The 23,123-nt window shown below is 40.1% G+C and overlaps 1 protein-coding gene, 1 long non-coding RNA gene, 1 other non-coding gene and 1 pseudogene across 3 annotated transcripts; 2 read left to right on the plus strand and 2 right to left on the minus strand.

Moving 5' to 3' along the window:
- Positions 1-395: 395 nt before the first annotated feature.
- Positions 396-1,535, minus strand: LOC146488571 (uncharacterized; annotated as a pseudogene).
- Positions 1,536-7,205: 5,670 nt separating this feature from the next.
- Positions 7,206-7,277, minus strand: Trnaq-uug (transfer RNA glutamine (anticodon UUG)). The gene has a single exon. It is a non-coding gene; the product is annotated as a tRNA-Gln (tRNA).
- A 98-nt stretch (positions 7,278-7,375) lies between these two features.
- On the plus strand, positions 7,376-22,981 carry LOC146488573 (alanyl-tRNA editing protein Aarsd1-like). Its single transcript, XM_085118519.1, has 13 exons — positions 7,376-7,616; positions 13,993-14,010; positions 16,963-17,104; positions 18,059-18,116; positions 18,199-18,358; positions 18,910-18,970; positions 19,357-19,412; positions 19,761-19,891; positions 20,868-20,934; positions 21,017-21,108; positions 21,250-21,304; positions 21,837-21,931; positions 22,342-22,981. The coding sequence occupies exons 1-13, from the start codon at positions 7,389-7,391 to the stop codon at positions 22,475-22,477; spliced, it is 1,299 nt and encodes a 432-aa protein (XP_084974645.1). The 5' UTR covers positions 7,376-7,388; the 3' UTR covers positions 22,478-22,981.
- Positions 7,623-11,417, plus strand: LOC146488574 (uncharacterized). The gene is made up of 2 exons (XR_014866423.1): positions 7,623-10,007; positions 10,220-11,417. It is a non-coding gene; the product is annotated as an uncharacterized LOC146488574 (long non-coding RNA).
- Positions 22,982-23,123: the final 142 nt, after the last annotated feature.

The following is a 23,123-nucleotide window of genomic DNA, read 5'->3' on the forward strand; positions in this document are numbered from 1 at the left end:
GACAGGTGTGTTATGCCTATTGCCCGCACAACACTGGAAACGACGCTGGGCTGCAGCCAAAGCTGGGATGGCTTGAGATTACGTAAGTTAGGTGCGTCAGTACGGGGCTCAAGTGAGAACTCTGAATCAGGAGGAGCATCCTCTGGTAGCAGTCTTGGAAGGAGTAGGGGCACGAAGTACAAACGCTCTGCGAATGGTTGGGAGGGGACTAGGTGGGGCCTTGGATCCGTAGGTGTAGGTAGAGCCATTGCCAAGAAGCACCTCTCTCTTGGCGGGGCGCACAGCAACGTCGCTTGCCTTCATAAAAGGGGTTCCAGCTAGCACTTCAACATCAAGATCCTCTACGACAAGACCCTTGAATGCAAGGTCTGTGTTGTCGCTGGTGAAAGTTGTTCCTATCTCTCCGACCACCTGAAGTGGTGATGCGGACGACACGGTGACCATGAAAGACATCCATATATGGGGATTGACGGATCTTGACACGATAGGCAACAACGTCGGGGTTGGCAATTTGCTTCAGAACAGAGTGGGTCAGGATCAAGATCGCAGTCGGTGACTTGTTCGTCGTCTAGGATGCCGAAGATCTGTCTCGCTTTCACCATGAAGCGCCTGTCATTGTCAGGGAGGAAGGTACACTGACTGAGGAAGTGGTTGGTGTTAGGGCGACCGGCTTGCTTGCACAAGGGACAGACCTTGTCCTGATGGGGTTGTCTGGTGCGAGACTTAGGATGAGGCCTGCCACCCGGATGGGAGCAACGAAAATCATCAGTTACTGTGGCATATAGAATCCTGGCGTCATCTGAAGCGCGAATTTCCTCGAGGAGAGAATTAAGAGCCTGAGAAATCTCGGGTTTAATTGAGGCGAGGGTGCGAGATCTCAACCCCGTGCCGTAGCGCTGCTTGACTAAACGAGGAAGACTAACGTGAATGAGTCTCAACCACGTTAGGGCTACAAAGTTCTCTAGGGTGGGGGTTAGTTCCTCATCCTCTGGCACATGTTCGCCATGGTGTGTTAAACCGCCAACATGTGGAATCTTCCACAAAAGCCATAAGGCGTTGGTACAGATCCTCAGGGCACTCATCAGCTGCAAGGTGTATGTCAACGAAATCGATAAATTGTGCGCCGGTGGCCTGGAAACCAAAGTCTTGGCGAATAGTTTGCCAGATGTATTCGGGTGAGGTTGAATTCTTCACTAAAGTGCTTTGCGAAATGATAGGACAATAATTTGCAATCTGACCTAGCATCAACCCGAGAAAGTTTACTTTTTGTCGAGCGGTGAGGCATCGAGTAATAGACTTAAAGAGGTATAGTTACGGACTCCCCATCATTTGCAAGACCTCGAAGAGGTTGGGTTTTGGTCTTCTTTAACCATTGAACGCCATCGGCAAGGAAGGGGGTGAAGTTGCTGTCCAATGATAATATGTACCGCAGGTTTTGCTTCCAATTCTCGAAGCTATTGATAGTTTCCACCTTGCACAAGCACCACTGTTTTGGTGCGCGGTGAGAAGACGCCATCACACACGACGCAAAACTCCGGGAAGTGTTTCACAGCGAAGGATCATTCTCATCTCCAGAGCCTCCCTGTCCCTCTTAGCCGGCGGGGCCTTCACACAAGGATACACTGTTTTGGTTCCTGTGGTCGAGGCTCTTATAATAAAAGTGACTTTCTATGGTGAAAAAAGAGGCTTGGGGTGATTGAACTGACCGCCGCCACCACGCCAGTTAAGAAGATAAGGCAAGAACCAAGGCACGACCAACTTGTGCAAGCGCACAGCCGAGTAACAGTTACAATATGGCGGCCGCCCGAGATGAGATACGCCGAAAACACGAGCTACGACCTAGTACCGCTGATCGGTGTGTTCGGTACGGTGTGTTCGACGGTTCAATGACGGTGTTTAGGGAATTTCAGCCCCGGGATTTCAGCTGGGTTTGGTTTGGCTCGCTTAAGTGTGATAGTTTTAACTGCCTTTCTTGTTGAGATTTGTGCAATGTTAGTACAGGAATTAGGGACGATGCCTACTAATACAGAGGTATTTTTTGCGCAGTTTTTGACTATGCAGGAAAAGTAGATCTTAGCAAGGGCTATTAAAATCCGCAAAGAAAATTTTGGTAACCACGCATCTTTTAGAGATAATTAAGAGCTACTGCCTGTAAATATCAAAAATCCCACGTCAGATAAGAAATTTCAGATTTCATTTTATTTCACCTAAAATGTTCCCTTTGGTGAACTATTTTCAAAAACCACAATTAAAAGTTCCACTGCTCTTTCGGTTTTTCTAAAAATTAGAAACGTTAAACTTATGGTTGCACGCCCGATTTAGCTCCCCAGAAAAACGGGAAAATTGTGCATCTTTAGCAAGCTCGTACACAGCAACGAGAACTACTCCCGTTTTTCTATCTCGGCCACAAGCAAATCTTTCTATTATCTCTCGTTAGGCGTAAAAATGAAGTCGCTAATTCACATGTTGAAGATAGCGACCTTCGAGGGTTAGATGAGGGTCTGAATGGGGGCACCTCTATAACACTAAACACTTAATTTTTTACCTCTGTAACATGAAACTGTTAAAATTTTGGCATTTTAACACTAACAAAAAAAATTCATTGTAACAATAAATTTTAACTAGAAAGAAACAAAAATGGCTCAAAAAAGGCCAATATTATTTTGTTTGGTATACCAAGGAGTTTTCAGCCATTTCCCGACGATTCCCGATCATTTTGGAAGATTTCCGAAGACAACTGAAGATTCCCGAAGACTGCCGAAGATGTCCCAAGACTAGACTACCGAATATTTCCCAGGAGAAATATTTCGTCCTTATATTTACATATGAAAGATATACTTTTACAGTGTAAAGATAAGATTTTTTTCAGTGAGAGAAATCCTTGTAATTCACTCTAATTTGTGTAATAACAGGATATTATTTATCATTAAACTAGAAATACGTGACTCGCAAAACCTCGCGAAGCTTGGGCTGGGTGGAAAGCCCTCTTTACTCGTATTGTAGCATCAAATGAGGAGATTAAAAGGTTTCTGAACATAGCAACTATTTTTATGAGCATGGTCTTTTCGAGGTTCCACAGGCTATTCCTGACGCTACGAAATGAACAACGTACGTGAAGCGCTGTCGTGTTCGATGAATTTATTTCCCACGGAAAATTATTTTACCGCGGCTACAAAACGTGTTATTTCTTCAATGTTATCTTTCACAAAAAAAGATTTCTGAAAGAAAGGGAAAAGATTGTGGAGAGATAGTTCTGTATCCAGTGAATTGATGAACATTGCAGTTGAAATTTGACCCGGCACGCAAGCTTTCCCGATGTATGCAAATTTTGTTCCAGAGTCTGACGTCATTCATACTTTGTTTTTCACTGTTGCTAGGCAACAGTGCGGACACCTTCAACGAAATATATAAATATATTTTCCGCTCGAATTCGCGCGGCTTAGCTCCGCTCGGGCCGGCTCGGCCCGACAAATTTATTAACCTCGCTTCGCGAGGAAATAGGATACAATGCTCAACAAAAATGACAGATTAATGTCATTCCTTCCTTGTCAAAAGCTCATGGTGGTAAAATAATGATGACAGACCAAACACGACTCCTATTGGTCGAGATAGGAAGAATATGTCCTTCAAAGCTTTGCTCTTACGAGTACGAGATCTCCCTTTTCTGTACGAAAGTAGGGGAGGGTCTTTGCAGATCTCTCTTGGCAGAGGCTGATTTTCTATTTACCCATTAGAAGACCTTAGAATGTTTTTACGTTAGGCAAAGAAGGGCGATATTCCGTAACAAACAGCAAAATGATCCAAAATGTTTTCGCGTTTTTTGTTTGTTTTGTAGGGCTGAGTGACATTCTTTCGCTGAAATTGACTTCTGAGAGAGTTTTATCTCGTAAACGGTTATTGAGGTAACCTCTGAAGCGTAATCTCTGTTTGAATAGACCAGTTGTTGTTAAAGAGTTTGTTCTGGAAAGGCTTCGCCTTTGATAAAGCCTGTCCTAGAAAGTTTCTGTCGGTTTGAAGTGCGTGCGCACGTCAAGAAGAGATTATTTTTTAAAAAATCTTTCGCCCTTGTATGCTCACCAAAAGATTGCGGGCTATGGAGGGGAATATTGGACAAAAATGTGATTGGATCGTACCGTATTGCTTTGTAATCGGTGATGCTATGAATCTACCAGTACGGTACTATGTCGTACCCGGTAGGATGTTATATCGAAACAGCGATGGTATTATATCGTACCCAGTAACACAATTAATCCTTCGACAGGCTATTACATCGTACCCGATGATGATATGTCGTACCCAGTGATGCTATATCGTACCCTTATGTCGTACGGGGTGATGCAATGTCGTACCCGATGATGCAATGTCGTACCCGGTGATTCAATAGTGATGCCCCATCGTAGATGCCGGCAAACATTACGGGTTTATTTTGCTTAGAAAGATCGCATGATATTTTCGTAGGCGGCCATTTTGTTTTGTTTTTTAACTTTGGCGAGAAGTCGGTATAGAACAACCAAATTTTGATTTATCACCAAAATATGGAAGGTCAACATCAGTCACCCTTTCAGCTGGTTAGCGTAAACATCAGAGCAGTGTTGAGTGATGTTATAAATAAGTTAGAAAGTACAGAGTACCGTGGAACCTCGATTTAACGAAGTCGCTGGGGACCGGCCAAATTTGTTCGTTAAATTGAGGGTTCGTTACATCGAAAACCTCGACATAACGAACTTGAGGGGAAACCACCAAAATGTTCGTTATATCGAGGTCATAGTTAATGATTGATTTTCAACACAGGTGACTTCTGTCACGCAATTCAATGCAATTTTCGTCACCCAGAAGTGTCGCGTTTTGAGATGCAATTCATTTAAAAGCATGGTGGCTTTCAGTAGCAATTATTTTCACTTTTGAGCAGACGCGCAGCTTTTGTTTACAAAAAAACGACACTTTCAGAGTGTTGATCTGTTCAGCGTTTATCGCAAGTTCTGTCGCGTGTTGACATAGTAATTCGTTATATCGAGGTTCTATTCCATACATTTTACTCTAACTTTGGCCGGGACATAGAATATCGTTCGTTACATTGAGGACTTCGTTAAATAGAGGTTCGTTAAATCGAGGTTCCACTGTATAGCAACAACGTTAACATCGACTTTGCAAGATACAAGATTGACTGGGTTTGTGCTCTGCTGTTGAGGTTAGGGGGAACTTTAGAAGACTCAGTTCTTAGGAATTTGCTTGACGGCAACAGATTCATTACTGAATCAGTGCTCGATGTACGCACTCACTACCAAGCTACTGAGACATTACAGTACACACATTTCTCCTTGTATCACCCACCAGGAGTAAAAAGAGGGGTCATAGGAGAGGCCCTCAGACTTCTCCGAACAAGCTCAACAAAAGAAACATTTGAAGAAAAAATCAAACATTTCGAATCACGACTTATCGAGAGGGGCTATCCAAAAAATCTAGTGCAGAGAACTCTCTCGGAAGTGATTTTTGGGAATAGATAACAGGCCCTTCAACAAAAACCTCGCACAAACAAGAGAATCTTGCCTTTTGTCACGCAATACCACCCATCAGTTACTAACTTGAAACAAGTACTAATGGAAAACTGGCATTTAATAGAACGACAACCATTGCTCAGAGAAATTTACAAGGAACCTCCTCTAATTTCATACAAAAGAGGTAGGTCTCTCAAGGATATACTAGTGAGAGCAAAACTCACTGAAAACTCTAAAAACGGCTAAAACACGCACGTGAGAGTCGCGCAGTCCTATCACTATTTATAAAATATTGTTCATGTTCGCCGCTGGTGGATCCAGTCACCGAGTTTTCTAGTTCCTGTAATGCATTCCTGGCATTTCGCAAAATTTCCATCGTTCTGGAGAGAACATTTTCCTCAGAAGTTTGCTCCGACATTTTTCAAAAGCTCTGACAAAGCTAGCTATGGAGGAGCAGACGACGCGAAGAGCAAGTCATATCACGTGATGTCAACTTCCCGCCTTTTCTCGTAAAAAACCCCGCTGACAATGCTGTTCGCCGGCATCCAGACTTTTTACGATATGGCATCACCGGGTACGACATTGCATCACCGAGTACGACATTGCATCACCGGGTACGACATTGCATCACACCGTACGACATAAGGGTACGATATAGCATAACCGGGTACGACATTGCATCACCGGGTACGACATAAGGGTACGATATAGCATCACTGGGTACGACATATCATCATCGGGTACGATATAATAGCATGTCGAAGGACTGATTGTGTTACTGAGTACGATATAATACCATCGCTGTTTCGATATAACATCCTACCGGGTACAACATAGTACCGTACTGGTAGATTCATAGCATCACCGAATACAAAGCAGTACGGTACGATCCAATCACATTTTTGTCCAATATTCCCCTCCATAGCGGGCTCTTGGTACAAGATAGACTGTTCACAGTCCCCCTATTTTTCCGTGGGATTCTCTAGACCGGTACGGTTCGATGGAGCTGCCACCATCTTGGTTTGTAAAATCGAGCGCGATCTGGGGAGAGTGTCTAAACTACCGAGGGGAGGGGAGCGGAGTTGGGTGACTATACTAACACCCACTCCCGCTCGCCAGTTTAACAGCAAACACTAAAAATTATAGGCAAATAAGAGAGGCCCTTCGATCTTCCTAGACTTATCTAGGAAGATCAGGAAGATCGTAGGGCCTCTGCTCGTAGGGTATTTTAGAAGTAGACACTCCAAATACTTCTCATCCGCCATGTTTGAATGAAATAAGCCATTGGTCGCATGCGCCCTAATGTAATAATTGCGTACGCTGCCCAAGATGTTGAGCCTTTTACCTGTACAAGACCCCGGGGTTCGACCCCGGGACAAGACCGCGTCGACCGCCGCTTAGCACGGCAGAAAAAAAAAAACTTGTAAACAGGACATCAGTGCTATATTTTTTGTACGCGAACCATTTATATCCGAGCCGTGCAAAACATTCTCTTTAGTGTATTAAAATGGGGCTCAAACCTATTTCGACCGTGACAGCGATTTTTTAATTTTTTCGGTTTGATATTTACAGACCTTTACAGTGCTCACTGCTCGCATCGGCTTTCAATTTTCTCGGACCTTTTTCACTCTCATGACTGAAAATGAGAGGCTGATATGTAGAATTTCAAATTTGAGTTTGTTAGAAGAAGGAAAAAAAAAACGAAAAAGTAGGTCCCACCGAGATTTGAACTCGGATCGCTGGATTCAAAGTCCAGAGTGCTAACCATTACACCATGGGACCACAGCTGTTAAGGAAGGGTAAATTTGAAAATAAAACCCTTTGAATAATTCGGCTGTCAGGAGTGTCTATTACAGGGGAAGGCCGCTGATTACTTTTCCGCAGAAATTCTAAATGTTATCACTGTTTGTTCTGTTTTCTGCGCGTATTTCTTCCGGGTTGTTAAGCAATTGTTCAGCAATACATCGACAAATAAACATGGTCTTTGCCTGCCAAAGGGACTCTTTCCTAAGGACTTTAAAGACAAAAGTTGTGTCTTGTAAAGCAGGGAAACTCGCCGGCCACGAAGCTTTTGAAATCACACTTGAGGACACTGTGTTATTTCCTGAAGGAGGTGGACAGGTAGGGCTGATGTCTTTGAGCTTCAAATTTAGCACAATTGGGGCACAAGCGAGAGCTTCATCTATATCTACATAGTAAGCTTACATGCAGACGTTTGGAACCCAGACGTGAATACTCGATGGCACGGAGTCGATAGACAGTCGACTCGATATAAGCTTACTCGCTTTTTACCTAATAAGTGTGACGTGGATCTCTCCCTTGTGAGGCACGATTTAAAAGGGGACTGTACAAAACCCTTCCCGCAAACCCACTTAGTAATACAAGACTAAGTAATACAACAAATTTAATTAATTTAGTATACATAAACGCTTAGTAAACACAATAAACGGTAACGTAAAAAAGAAAAACTTTCTTAACCTAATTAATTATCTTAAACTAAATTACTTATTTCAGTTCAGTTCAGTCCTTCCTTGTTCTTGAAGTCTTCTCCAGGCACAAACAAATTGCTACTTCAACCACTCGCATAAACAAACCGCACCAACAACCGTTCACGCAAACCTCTGCTTCTTCTCTTCTGGCGCCTTTTCTCTTCTTTGTTCCCGTCTTGTTTGACTCCGCCCCACTCAGTTTTAATTTCTATGCACACGCCTTGAAATCTTGTTCACTCGCCGCCGGTGACAAAAGGGTTTATGTCAAGGAAAACACGGCCGGCTCCTGCCAATGGCTCTTGACAGTGACTTGAACAATTTCGCCTTCGACCTTGCAATACAAACTTTTTTGCTTCTCCTTACTTCTTCTTACTTCTCTGTCCCTTTGTCTCCTTCCAAGAATAACAACCAACTACACAACAACAACCTTGACCTCTATTTAAATACTGTACACAATTATGACATTACAAAGAAGATTCCAGAAAACGCTAACTACAAGATGTACAATAAATGCTGATTACACAATAAGATACCAAATATACGGTAACGGGAATAATAATAGTTAGTTAGATTACATTGAAATTTACAATACTGCACACCATTTTCTAAGACAATAACTACCAATATACTAGTGACATTTTTTGACTGATAAAAATACGACGAATTAAGACTACAAATAATTAACAATAAACCTAACGAATTTAGATAATGAAAAAGAAACGACTAAATTTCTACATGCAAACACGAAACATGAAAATGCAAACATGAAATGAAAACAACAAAAACATGAATAATATGAATTTTGTGACAATAAGCTTAATCGATAAAAATCAATATAATCGAACTCACACAAAACATTTTTATCGATTGTTATCGATTGGGAAAACTCCACAGCAATCGATAATCAAGTTATGTGTTTGTCTCAACACTGTTTCAATCCGTATTTAAGCGGTCTAATGTAAGGAAATATTTGAGCTCTTCATCAGGACCAACACAATTGTCTGTATTAGAATTAAAGTGGGTGTCCTTATACACTTAATTGTAGATCTCAGTTAATACGTGCCGTGTGATTGGTCAATTTTGCGGGCCATATTTCACTGTACGGCTGGCTAAACTTCCTTTCCCGGGTGCCCAGTCATCCTCAGAGATAAAATAAATATCTTACTAACCTCATTTTCTCGGTCGCTACTGTAAGTTACAGATCCTTGTTTTTTCCCATTGATTTTTGGCCCACGCACTTCAGGCTTGGGCCAAAAATCAACGGGAAAAAACTTGGTCCATAACTTAATTACTGTACGGTACTCAAACTCGGGTAGCACTAATCTGCGGAACTGCAGACCGCGGAACCGCGGAACCTGTGGAACCTAGAGAAATAACTAGTTTTTTTTCTTTTGCAACTTACATACCAGGTATAAGGTTACAGCTGATTTCATTGCTGTGTATAAACCTGGATTTTATTTATTTTTTAACATGATTTGACCAAGAGAAAATGAGATTTTCTCCTGATTCGATGGTCATGATTCGACCGAGAGGTTACCAAACTCGCGAAATCACGAAGGTTCTGCACGAAGACTTGAGGTGGTGGGTGATTTATCACCAATATTTGTACGGGAGCTCGATAAATAAAACAGCCAAATGAATGTTCTTTTTACGAGTACCGCATTTGTTTCAAAAATCCATAGATTGTATCGGCAACGTGGCGAGGTGAACCGAAAGAGAAGAAAAGGACGGCAATAACACTTGTGTGGTATATCAGCCATAAAACGACAGTATGTTGCCCTCAAGAATTCATTTCTCTGTTTGGTAATCACCCTCAGCTGAAGTTCAGAAAAGCAAAACAATAAGCTTGGGACGTTTGGCAACCAGCCATTTCATATACCAGCATATACTAGAGAAGAGATGGAATTTTGAGGGAATAATTTATGTATACTCTGGTGTAACTGCAAACTTTGTTCGACTTCAAACAAAGGAAAAATAATGAGTTTTGTACGTAAAACCAAGGTGCAGAATCGATCGACACATTGTTGCAATGCTAAGCCGGGTCCCTGTAACGGCGTAAAACCAGTCTTGGAATTCATCGATATAGAGTTCCAGCTTGCTCCTTATCATCGCCTCTAAAACTTTGTTTTCTCTATCTGTTCCAATACCAGGCAAAGAAACGTTTATGCTAGCATATATTGTTCAAGATATTGTTCAAGAAACCAAACATAAACAAAACAAACACGAGCTTACAAGACAAGATTCTTTGCCGTCCTTTTCTTCTCTTTCGGTTCACCTCGCCACGTTGCCTATACAATCTATGGATTTTTGAAACAAATGCGGTACTCGTAAAAAGAACATTCGCTGTTTCCTTTATCGAGCTCCCGTACAAATATTGGTGATAAATCACCCGCCACCTCAAGTCTTTGTGCAGAACCTTCGTGATTTTGCGAGTTCATCGATGAGCTTGGTAACCTCTCGGTCGAATCATGACCGTCGAATCAGGAGAAAATCTCATTTTCTCTTGGTCGAATCATGTTAAAAAAATAAATAAAATCCAGGTTTATACACAGCAATGAAATCAGCTGTAACCTTATACCTGGTATGTAAGTTGCAAAAGAAAAAAAAATAGTTATTTCTCTAGGTTCCGCAGGTCGCGCGGTCTGCAGTTCCGCAGATTAGTGCTACCCCTCAAACTCCGTTAGTACGATATATGTACTACCCAGATCTGGGTAGTAATTACATCACCAGTATTTCTGCAAATATTACTCACATATTGCTTTTGATGGGAGACCAGTGGTGGCAGTACGAAATGATGTCTGTTTACTAAGGATAAAGTAAAGTTGCTGGGACCAGTTCAATAAAACTTTTACACTTGTAGCTAGCCATCTGGGCCCGTAAATTACACAGTCACGTATACAAACTCATTTTGAAAACAAATTCAGTTAAAATTGTTAGAATTATTGAACTCTTTATTGAGTTTTTTTTTGTGTGTGTATGCGCAGGTAAAAACAAAGGCCCAGCTTATAAACTTCAAGTGTAAAAGTTTTATTAAGTTAGCTCTTGGTTACAAGTCCTGTTTTCTCTACACTCATATACATTGGCTAAAAAAAAAAAGGTCTTCTCTTAAGGAACCGCTTGAGCAACTGGAAGTCAAGAACAAAAAGAAATCAAAATTTTAAGTGCATAATTTGTGTGGTTCCAGGAAATATCGATACTCCCCCATGTATGGAATAGAAGGCTATACTGATTTAGTATAATTACTCAGGTGATTATAGAGATTCTGTTGATCTGATTGGTTGAGGATTGCATCATGGTTGCTTAGCGATTTGTTGATGTTTCTGAGGAAGAAGTAAACAGGATGAAAGAAAATGCAATTCCAAAAGACACTAAAGATGTAGCTAAGTCCAAGGTGACAGTTTTCGAAGGCAAGATATGAAAGTTTTACTAATTGAAGGGCTGGGGGCATAACCGCCTTATGTCGAATGTTGGGCTTTTTTTTTTTTTTTGCGGATTTGTCTCAATTTTTGCATGTGGGCTTCGTTTTAGTCAACAAACATTGCCCTGTATTTTTTTTCGTTGGTTTGCTCTTCGTTTTCGAGAAAAAACGTATGCAAAAAACCTCAGTTTTCCTAGCGGCATCTTTTGGAGATCTTTTGTTGTAATAAAAAAACCCTTGTAACTTGCATGTTGTCCGATGTCGATGGCTTAGACTAAAATGAAGACAACAAATTAGGTTAAATTCGCACAAGATTTTCTTTATTTAACAGAATGATTTCACAAACAAAACAAATTTAAGACATAATTTGAAAGCATGGAAGTAAACAGGATGACTAAATGTCTCTATGTTTCGGTGAGGAGAAAAGACGACAGTTTTTATAATCTGAAAACTAGTTTGTTGTCAGTTCAAGCGGCTCGATCTCAACCGCCATCTAAAGTCACCGCCTGACAATAACATCTGCGACAACCATGTACTTGTTTAGTGAAGCCAATGAAAGACTTTTAAAATTCCTACCTGAAGCAGCTTATCTCCGAGGGCAATTTAATGTCCGTTTACCGGTGAAACAAGAAATTGTGCAATAAAGTAACACTAACATTTGTGATCCCAGCTCAAGTTCTACACCAAACAGCCTGGTTCATCTCTATCTATTTTGGTAAACGGGTCGGAAAAACCCAACATTCATTCACAGAAGTCAATGCTTCGTCTCAATGAAGCAGCAGTTATTAAAAGAATACTGCTTGAGGCATGTGCAGTTTATCGATTGCGCATGTGATTTTGATTGAGCATGTGATCGGCAGACTGCACGTCTCTGTTCATTGATGCGTGACAATTTGAAACAAACAAACATTCAAAATCAACATTTTTCAGACGGTTCGTGTTTTTCTCTGATAACCACCTGGCTCAGTAAATATTGGTGAATATTCCTCTCGACTTAGTCTCTGGGAATATTCACCAATATTTACTTCGCCTTCGGCGAAAATTATAATTGTTAAATATCTTCAAATGACGCATTGATCTTCACATGCTCAACCATTCCAGCGTGTCCAATAGCCCGTATGCAGGCTGTATGCATTCCTTTTGCTTCACACAGAAAGAAGAGATGTCTGTATAATGCATATGCCTTGCTAATCGTATTCCACTCTCCTGTTGCTTTGGTTTTAAATTGCGATTAAATTTTTCCAACACAACATTTTCTCAAAAGTTTCTAGTAAGTTTTGGAAAGTGTGTGTGATCTGTTAGGGCACTTGATGTTAACTACTATTCCACAGTTTGATTAAAGCTCCAGAATGTTCTTGGTCTGGTCACATTGCAGCTGTAATCGGAGACCAAACAGGAGCAATGAGAATATTTGGTCAAACAGAACTTTTGGGAATGGTGTTTATGGGAGTCAGTGTAAGTGGGGTGGTGAGCTGAGACTTACTGACAAACAAAAAACAATTCAGCAAAATAATTTGCTTCTTAGGAGAAGCCAATGTTTTCACATTTTGTTTTGACCTTTATTTTGGGTTATTGTATTGTCCTCGTCCCTGCTGTAGCCTTCCAATGCTCGGTTAGAAGTAGAACTGTGGGGAAATTAGTTCTTTGTAAACTGTAAATTGTTGTTATGCTCCACTGTAGGAAAAAAACAGCACACAGCTGTAGTTTTGATCTGCCAAGGAAAACCCTTGTATGTTTATGACATATAAATTATCTTGAGTATGTCATGATGACAGTCATTCTAAGTTGATTCTGACAATGCCCTGACTGCCAAGCATGAGCAGGATACATTGATCAACTACATTTTCCTTTTCTTATCAGTAGTGGATCTAAGGGAGAGGCCTTGGGGGTGGGGGCTTCCTTATTTTTTAGACCATTTTTGTTCATGTTTAGTGGATTATTGTATCAATAGACTCTTACCTGACCAAGTTGGGATGACATTTCTGCAACTACACAGATTAATTGTGTCAATAAATTTCAGGTTGATCTTGTAAAGGGATAGTTCATTTCTGATAACAAATACTAGCAATTGATGGCAATTAATGAATTGGTCTTTTTTAATTTCAATTGGCAGTTGATAACAGTCAAACTCAAAACGTTTTACCTTTATTGATTCCTATCAATAAATTTATTGCTGATGACTGAAATTATTAATCTTCAATTTCTTTTGATTTTTATCAGTAAACAAATTAATTGTTATTGATTCATCAAGTATTTACATCTGGCTTAAGCCATTTTTGTTTATCGGGAAAATCCAGACAATTGAAGATTTTTGCTGTTTCCTGACCATCCCAGATTTTGTCAACTTATGAGACACTAAATCAAAGACATCCCTATCATCAGTCTGTAATGTCATACTTGTAGTTAAGACTCATTTCAGTTAGTTAGCGAAATTGCCCTTGGCCAAATTATAATGATGGCATCACACCCACAGAGACATTAAAACATTGTGTTTACATGTGTATTTAGATGTTTAACTTATTTCTCTCTTTCTTATTTTTGTGTTTCATTTGGATGGCCATGCAAATAATATTATTGGTGTCTCCAACAGCCTGATGATCGTGGGACGGTGAGTTTTAATGTTCTGTTTCAAGGCTTCAACAGGGGTGAAATGAACTGCCTGGGGAAAAAAAGAAGCATACCAAAAACATGGAGACAAGTATTCTGGGCACCACCTGCTCTCCTTTGAATATCCGAAAGGGTGTTACCATGGGTAATCATGGCCATGTGGTTTTTCATTGGCCATGTAATTTTTCCCGGAATGTGTGGAAAATGATCTCATTGGTACTTAATTTTAAGTCAGTTATACCATGTAGATAGGGCATCCTGAAATGGAATTCTATCCCCTTAATATTTGATGTTTATATTTTTCATTCTACTTCTTGTATTTTAGGCCACATTATACAGTTCCACATTCAACTTTACAATTGTAACGTTGTACTTTCCATTTTCAACATCCAAACATTGCGCATTCAGCATGCAATTTCTTTTCCACGAAATCTGAATGGGAACCACATGCACTTGATTTTTCATTTTCAACATGCAAGACATCAGAAGTTGGGTGAAGCATAAACTGCCATAGCAGCAAGGCTTAAATACGTTTAAAAGCTGTTTAGTTAAGAACAATTTAAAATTGTGTCCTTCCTTAAAGCTGCTTTCAGATTTTTGTCAACGACAGATTTAGCACAAATGAAAGCATATGTTAAAGTTTACTGAATGCTATGTCAAAGCCAAATGGCTCAACTTTCTTTTACCAATTTCCATTTTGTTAAACCTAGTTAACTAAACACGATTTGTTGGTGTGAATGGGGTTTAAGTTTGCTGCTGATATTATTGATAAACCGCATTGAGTAGCAGGTAAAATAATTTTTTCAGGGTGAATTTCCAAAGTGTGTGAATTAAAGAATTAAAAAAAAAAAAAATCGTGGATCTGTGTCATGGTATCTGGGTAAGCAAAAGTTGGTCTCATAAAACCTACCATTTTTAAAATTTCATGGTGGAAAAAACTTAAGCTAACCCTTACGTTTGTAAACAAGACAATAAGTTTCTTGTTAGGAACAATAATATTATCTCTGCTGATCTTTCTCAAATGTTGTTTGAAAATCTTTACTCTGTTTTAGTTAATTAGATTTAAGCTTAATATTTAACCTCTGGTCAGGCTCTATCTTCATTTCACTATTAACTTTCCTGTGGTGTCATGAAAGTCCCGCTTATGGAAAAATTTGTTCATTTTCTAAGGGTCTGCTTACAAGGAAGGAGGGTAACCCTCTGTAGTGCCAGGGTTACCCTAGCACTAGCACATTTCCTCTTTTTGGGCGACATGTTTACAAGGCAGATAAGGTTAAGTGCTAGGGTTACCCTAGCTCCTGGGTAACCCTACTTGCCTTGTAAAAGCTCTGTTAGTAAAACTCCCCTACCCGGGACAACATTTTACTTGTTTCCAATCCATACCCTTTGAAAAGTTGAAAATGGAGGAAAGAGTACGATCCAGCTTTCAGTGTGGCCATTTTCACCTTCATTTACTCACAGAAACTGAAAATGTTTCTGGTGAATGGTCTACAATCCAATTTTATGATTTTCTTCAATTTCCCATACTTTCTCCCGCTTCATGCTTCGTAACTTACAATTGAACCGAGTGATAGGGTAACCCTACCCACAAAATTTTGCTTGTTAACCCAGGCTCTCTTTTAACCCTCTTGCTTGGGTAAATCTACAGTGTAGCACTTGGGTTACCCTTCCTTCTTGTACAGTGTGTAAACAGGCCCTTAAACAACCTGAGCATGTGCAAAATGAATTTGTTGCAGTTGACAGAGGTAAAATGCAGACAAACCCAGATTATGTGCAGGGTTTGTTTGGGTTGTTTGTTTCAAGGAAGACAGCTCACATAAATGATAATCATTGGCAAACAGGAGGGGTGGAGGGTGTGGGAGATGGGGCACAGGTATTGCTCCAGTTAGACCATGTAACAGGGTGTTGAGATATGAACATGTGAGACACGATTGGTGAAAATTATAAACGTGTTGGACAAAAGTTATGAGTTTGTTGGGAGAATTCTTTATGTGGGGGCATTCCCGACACGTTCTATCCAAGATTCTAGGAATTAAGATTTAGTGCATTATATTACAGACACATTTCTTGAATTATATAATTTCAGGAAATAGAGACTGTCAATTGATATTGAAATTTCTTTTGCCTAAATAACATAACCCAGGAATATTGCCCATTTTGCCAAATTTGAGATGTTAAGTTTAGGTCTTGCATAGGTCTTTTTTGTTCAAAGCTTTGTTTTGCAAAAAACTCTAGCAAAATGTTTTATTTGTGCACAAAGTTATTGGAGCTCAAGAGTTTTCATGTTTATTATAATAATTAGTGTACTGCTGACAAGCGCTGTTGTCACGAAGTTTGCCTTTTCCTGGTTAGAATTTGAAGTAGCAGCAGCCAAGTAGTTTATTAGTAGATGTAAGCAAAATAAATGGGTTAATCCAAAAAACGATCAAATCGGTGATTACTAACTTACAATAGGTCAATTGTTTGCTATTTAAAAATTCCCTTGTGCATAAAGTGGTCTTCTCCTAACAAACACACACACACAATAAAGTGAGGGATACCCCCCCCCCCCCCCCCCCCCGAATTAGAATAGCGAATGCGAATTAGAATATTTTGCCTTGTTTTCAAGTTATGGCTGATTTTTCACAGACAGCGCCAATTGTTTTTAATGTTCACAACTTTATCCTCTTGTAAAACGATAAACGCACCTGTCAAAAATCTGAGACATGGTTTTTGAGGCAATTGTGTGAGCAACCGAATGCATTCAAATCTGAGCATCTTTCAGGGAATTAGCCATAGTCTAGCATTATTTTAAAAGCCTTCAAAAAATGTGGCATTTACTGGGTTTTGTTAAAACTGCAAGCACTAGAGTGGCGCTTGCGGCCCCCCTCTGTTTGGTGGTGTGGCTGATACCTCAAGATAGGATGCAATGAATTTTCAAATGTATTTAAAATGAATCATTTCTGTTGTGCAGATCAATGGTATTGAAGTAATGAGGGTCATAAGAAGAGGAGGGAGTGCCATCCATTACATTTCTGATGCAATTCCAGAAGGCACTGAGGTGGATCTTGTTGTTGATTGGTCAAGGAGGTTTGATCACATGCAGCAACATTCAGGTGTGAAAATGTAAAAAATATCATGCAATCTTCGTTACTGCAACCCACATGTAGTACTGTTTAGCCATAGCCAGCTGGCACTACACTTTGTCTTGGAGTGTCCATCACTATGGTGATGCCACTTCTAGTTCATACCCATAATTTTTTCATTGCTTTTTTGTGTCGGTTACCTATGCTAGAGATCCAGGCATAGCTCAGTCAAGCCAGCACCCTAGCTAACTTCATGTCAAGCATTGTAACAAAAGGTAACAAAAACAAAGTCACAACAGTGTTCTGCACATGACTAGCTCCGTTACTGTCCCTTGCTGGTCACAAGCCACTGCAAGCTGTAGGTAGTGGTATGTCTATGACATACAGCACACATGCAACAGAGTTAGCAAATGATTCTTGACTACTGAATGTCAGCAAGTAAAGGAGTTCATATTCAACATCCACCACGTGCAATTTAAAAATTGAAAAGCTTCCATTACCCCCCCCCCCCCCCCCCACTGCTATCACCATTTTGTAGGGAGGGTAGGTACCATGCACTTTCAAATCCATTGCAGATCATGGGATGTTCAACAGGGGTTATGCTTCCCACTCCTGTATATTTGGGGTCATGTACATCTCTTTCTTTGATCATCCGAGTTGGATTCCAGGAAATAAGCTGACTAGCTGGGATTTGGGGAGTCCTGTGGCAGTTGCCCACTAGACCAATCAAGGCTCTTCAGTGCAAGGGTTTTAAAGAAAATTAAGCAGCCAACCTCCTTATCATTTTCAGGCACCAAAGTCATTGTTACTTTCATTTAAAGAAGTTGAAGCACTTAGTGGCTTTGAAGTCAGGGTTTTCAGGATATTAATTACAAAAATATTATGCTCCTCTTTCATTTTAATGATATCATAATTACTCTGTGTTAAGTGGAACAGGCTCAGTTGTGAGTTGTAACTTTATTTTTTAAATCTGATCTGTTACAGGACAGCATCTAATATCAGCACTCATTGAAAACAATTTTGGTTATGAAACAACCTCATGGTGAGTAAGACTACATGAAAATAATGATGCTGGTATAATGAGGCTTGTAATGTTTGTGTCAGTACTTTTATTATCTCACTAGGGAGCTGGGAAAGTTGCATTCACACATAGAACTTAGCTGCAAAAAGCTGACTGTAGAAGAAATGGAGTGGATAGAGAGGACAGCGAATGAAATCATTAGGAACAGCACACCAGTCAAAGTACATGTGCATCCAAGTGCACTCTGTCCTGAACTGAAAAATGTGAGTTAATGGTATTTCTACCACAGATAGTGTTTTATCTGTACTTAATAGTCTATTGTGCAGGGGCCACGGAGCTGGTTTTGGAGTAGTGGGGTTGGGGGGGCTAAAGTGAATGTGTTGGCATGTCAGACAGCTCCGGGGGGTAATTGCTTCCCCAGGAAAAATTTTAAACGTAAGTCTTCTTATTTCCATATGGTGGCAAACAATCACAGATGATTGCCATTAATTCTGTGGTCACATAATGGAAAGAAACTTCAGTCTGTGATCGCTTGCAATCATTGGTGATGCTGTGATCAATTTATCCCAGATGATCACAGACACATGCCATATAATTTATCTGTAAATTCCTTTGAAAGCTGTTGAATGATTCTAAATCCAACATACAGATCAATATTGAACAGAGACCGAAACCCAACAATCAAGCTCTGTTCCACTTAACAGGACTTATTTTAAACTCAGTTTGTGTTATGTGTGCCTGATTATTGCAATAACTAGTTTTGACAGTAATTAATTGTCAGTGTTGGCTCACTTGTTAAACTGTTTCTCATCAGGCAACAACCAGAGGTCTCCCTGATGACCATGAGGGTCCTGTGAGAGTTATTGAAATACCAGGTTGGTCCTGCTGGTTACTTGGTTTGCTCAGTGTACAGCGAGCTTAGAACACCTAGGTACACCTGTACCTTTGTATTGCATCTTAATTAGACAAAACTTCACGGGGGCAGTACCTTGGAAGATGAGCACACTTTGCAGTGTTGTCTTCTCAGTAAGATCTAAGAATGGGTATATTAAATCACGTCTTATTAAATCCTCACAAAGTGGAACTCTTTAATGGCTTCTAGAACATTCCGTGGGCCTGGAATTGTGCATGCAGTTAACTTAGAAATGTCTTTGTTACCTTTAATTTAATTAATTTAATGTTGAGGAAGTTGTGAATGTTATACATGACTAACTTGTCTGCCCAGCATTTTAGTTGTGGTTTGTTTTTTGTTTATAATCAGGTATTGACAGGAATATGTGTTGTGGCACTCACGTTAATAATCTCAGTCAAGTGCAGGTTAGCTGATTTTTACTTTGTAATTGTGTTAATCATTTATGTGTGGGTTGAGGTTGGTAGGCTGGATTGATCATTAGGTGACCAGTAATTGAAATATTGTGCATGGGTTGAAAAGTGTCACTTTAATGTGACATTGGCTTCGTAGAAGTGTGAGAAAAAAATCCATTTTGTAAGAAATATTTGAAAAAGTAGTCATACAGGTAGTATGTTTAAAAGTCTTAATAGTTTCCATAAATCCCTCAGTCTATATAATCCAGTGACAGAGCAGATTGGGAGTGAATAGTTTGAGTGAACTAGTTACTGCCATCACTTGGCCATTAACAACATTTGAATAGTGTTCTCTCTTAGGTGATCAAGTTGTTCCCAGAGACAGAATCAATGCGAGGAGGAACTAGATTGTTCTTTCTTGCTGGCGACAGAGTTTTGAAGTACCTTGGGCGAGCTTTAGATACTGAAAGATCATTGACAAAATTGTTAAGGTAGGTGTTGAGCCAAGTTTTCTTATATTGTCAACTTACATATCAATGGACACATCTAGTAGGGTTCAGCACATAATCAGCTTTTCCAGCTAAATGTCAAGCAGAGTAATATATCAAACACGAGAAGGTGTGTTTTGTCGGATATCCAAACTGTGAGAAGAAGGTTGAAAAAGCGAGGCGCAGCCGAGTTTTTTTAAACGACTTCTAGGGGGATGGTCCTGATAAAGCACACTTTCGAGTGTTTGATATGGCTTCTCAAATGATCAGTAATTCTTGGAAAAATTCAAGGCTAAAGTTGGCAAAATTTTATGTTAATTAGGAACACATATCCAAACCACGGTCACAGTAATGATTTTCTTTGTTTTCTCTTGATGAACTCATTAAAATGAGTTTGAGAACTACAGTACAAGAAATGAAGGTTTGGTGGAAATGAAACTAGAACTAACCTGAACTGAAGAGAACGCTTGGAAAGCTATTGTCAGTTTATTTTGCATGACCAATCACTGGTTTGTTAAACGGCTTTAAGTAACATCTGAATGACCTTATATGAGCTATTTAGATATATGCCACCCCAAAGGGTTTGGTTTTTGAGTCGTTTTGGTCTGAAAGTGGTATAGATTTTTGATATTTGATATAAGTCTGAAGTGATCCGAAGACGCGGCAAGGTCTGAAACCAGGGGTATCAAAAATTACATACTTTGTTTGGTAAAAACAGTAACTGTGTTTGGAAGGACCACTGCCACAAAATAAAAGGACCGGATCCTGTAGGAAAGGATCTAATCAGCAAAAAAATTGTAGAACAAATAATGCAAAGAAATAGTAAGGCTGATTTCACGGTTAGGGAAATAAATTTTTAAATAGTTATATTTTTACTTTATTTGGCCTAAAATAGGGTCAGGGTTTCGAGGACCGGTCGCTGCCAAACTACATATTTACCGCCTTTAATGTTATAACCAATAAATGTTGTTTGTTTTAGTGTTGGTCCAGATGACCACCCCGCAGCTGTTGATCGCATCCAGAATTCACTCAAGACAGTAAGCAAGGTATGATGTGATAAGTACATGAACTCATTATATCGAGTGGAAAATACCTTCATATTATCTGATCTCTTGTGCATTTTCACAGATTACAAAGTCTCAGCTGAAAGAACTTGCCCAGTTGGAGGCTTATCAACTGAAGGCCACCAGCGAGACAAAAACGTACTTATACATACACAGGTTAGTGAAATGGATTGAACAGGTTTTGTTAAGTGAACCGTTGCGACTGAAATTTTTCAGAAGCTTGTGGAAAGTGTCGCCAATTAGTGCTCTACGCTGAATACTTAACTTAATACTTGACACTTATGCAATTTGTTGCAGAGAAAATGGAGACATGGAGTACATGAATGCTGTGGTTAATGAGCTATCTGACCAAGTAAGAATTTAACAGTTCATTTTTCTTACAATCTTTCAGCCACGGGCATTATCACCCGATACAACAACCTCCGCAAAGTCTTAAGAAGTTTAAAGACGAGATAAATTTGTTAACAATCGCATAATATGTGTTTGTCTGATCACCGCAAACATGATATTTTGTAACTGATGGTTTTACCGTGTTTATGGCAGAGAAGTTGTCCAACTAAGCGATCAAAATTTCTTCTTTAACAGAAGTTTCTCCTAGTCAGTGAATTAACTTTCTCCCAATCCAGGGATAGCCTGTATAATAAAACATGTTTTTAAATCACGATTGCTGATAAAAGAAATAGCCTACAGGAACAGCAGTGAGGCAAAAGTATCGTACTAGTCCGAAGTGTGACGGCACATGAACTCATGCGCACTTTGTTTGCTATGATCCTTTTTTGTGGAGTACCTGTGAAATCAAGATAAATCTTTTCAGAAATGTTCTTGTTGATGTTATTCCGCGTGTTACAAGTTTTGTGAAAGCTGTTATTTGATTGTTTCCCAAGCCTCTGCCTGTATTAGTAACAGTTGGACCAGACAAAGGACCTGGCCAATTCCTTCTGTTTGGAGAAGAAAAGCAAGTGTCTCACATAGGACCAAAGTAAGTATTGTACGCCAATCAACCAGCCTTTTTTTTTTTGTCCAAACCCATCCAGTCAGCAGCCTCAGGGGTTTGGGGGGGGGGGGGGGGGGGGTTGGGAAGCTGCTGACCTAACTCACAACTGGCCAAAGTACTGTTGAGTTTCGTTTGCAGGCACAACATCTGTGCGCAGTGTTTTGGTAAGTTTCTTCGAAACAGTTCAAGCAAAATCCCGAACAAAACCTGCCTGACGACGCCTCCGCCTTGTTATGACGGCTACTTTTTCGGCCGCGCAAAAAACTCGTTCATAGTGGGTCACATAGTTTTTGAGGCCCGGCGGTATCCAAAGCACATGTAATTGTTTTGTCGTTTGGCACTGATGGCAACAGTTTGACGCTTTAATGTATTTTGGTGCTTGTTTCGATTGACAGGATTGCGTCTGTCCTTGAGGGCAAAGGAGGAGGGAAAAAAAGAAGATACCAAGGCAAGGCGAACACATTAAAAACAAGGAAAGCTGCCGAAGAGTTGCTAAAGGAATTTACTCATCTGTCAGTAAATGACAATTAGCACGACTGTTTGCGCTGTTTTGTATGAAATTTTGGTGGACACACAACCATGATTTACTTTAAAGACCATAAACGTTCATGTGATGTATCAGTCAATTGAAACCCCGGCCCCCGGGACATAGCGGGGAATTTAAATGCCGATTTAGACGGTACAACTTTTGCTTTCGACTGTCGCATGCGATTTCTAGAACGCGCGCTGCTCGCGTCATGCGAAAAATCGCTCACAACTCTCGTCATTCAGCATTGCTATACCTATGATTGTCGTAGGGTTATAAAACATGTTTTAAAATCCTACGACATTTTTTGTGACGTACACTACAGTCGTAAGCGATTTGTAGGTTTGATTCGCACGAAACAATTCGTGTTGTAGGCCTGTCGCGTGCGACAAAGTCGTACCGTGTAAATCGCCCCTAACATTGGTCCGGTGAGTGTTAAAACCGCTAATTTCTCCGCACCCAGGGTCATTTAGACTGTTCAAAACCCCGCATAGAAGGGCATCAGTACCGTACTTCAGAACCAAACAAAATGTAAATCAGTTTGGGTTTGTAACGGACGTAACGTTTGGCGTGGTATCATGAGATTTTTCATTAATTTTTTAAAATGATCAGCACATTGTAGATTTTGATTTAGTATCAAACCGGCAAAGG

This window comes from Pavona decussata, unplaced genomic scaffold (genome assembly GCF_977016875.1).
Source record: "Pavona decussata unplaced genomic scaffold, jaPavDecu1.1 SCAFFOLD_9, whole genome shotgun sequence".
Lineage (NCBI taxonomy): Eukaryota > Metazoa > Cnidaria > Anthozoa > Scleractinia > Agariciidae > Pavona > Pavona decussata.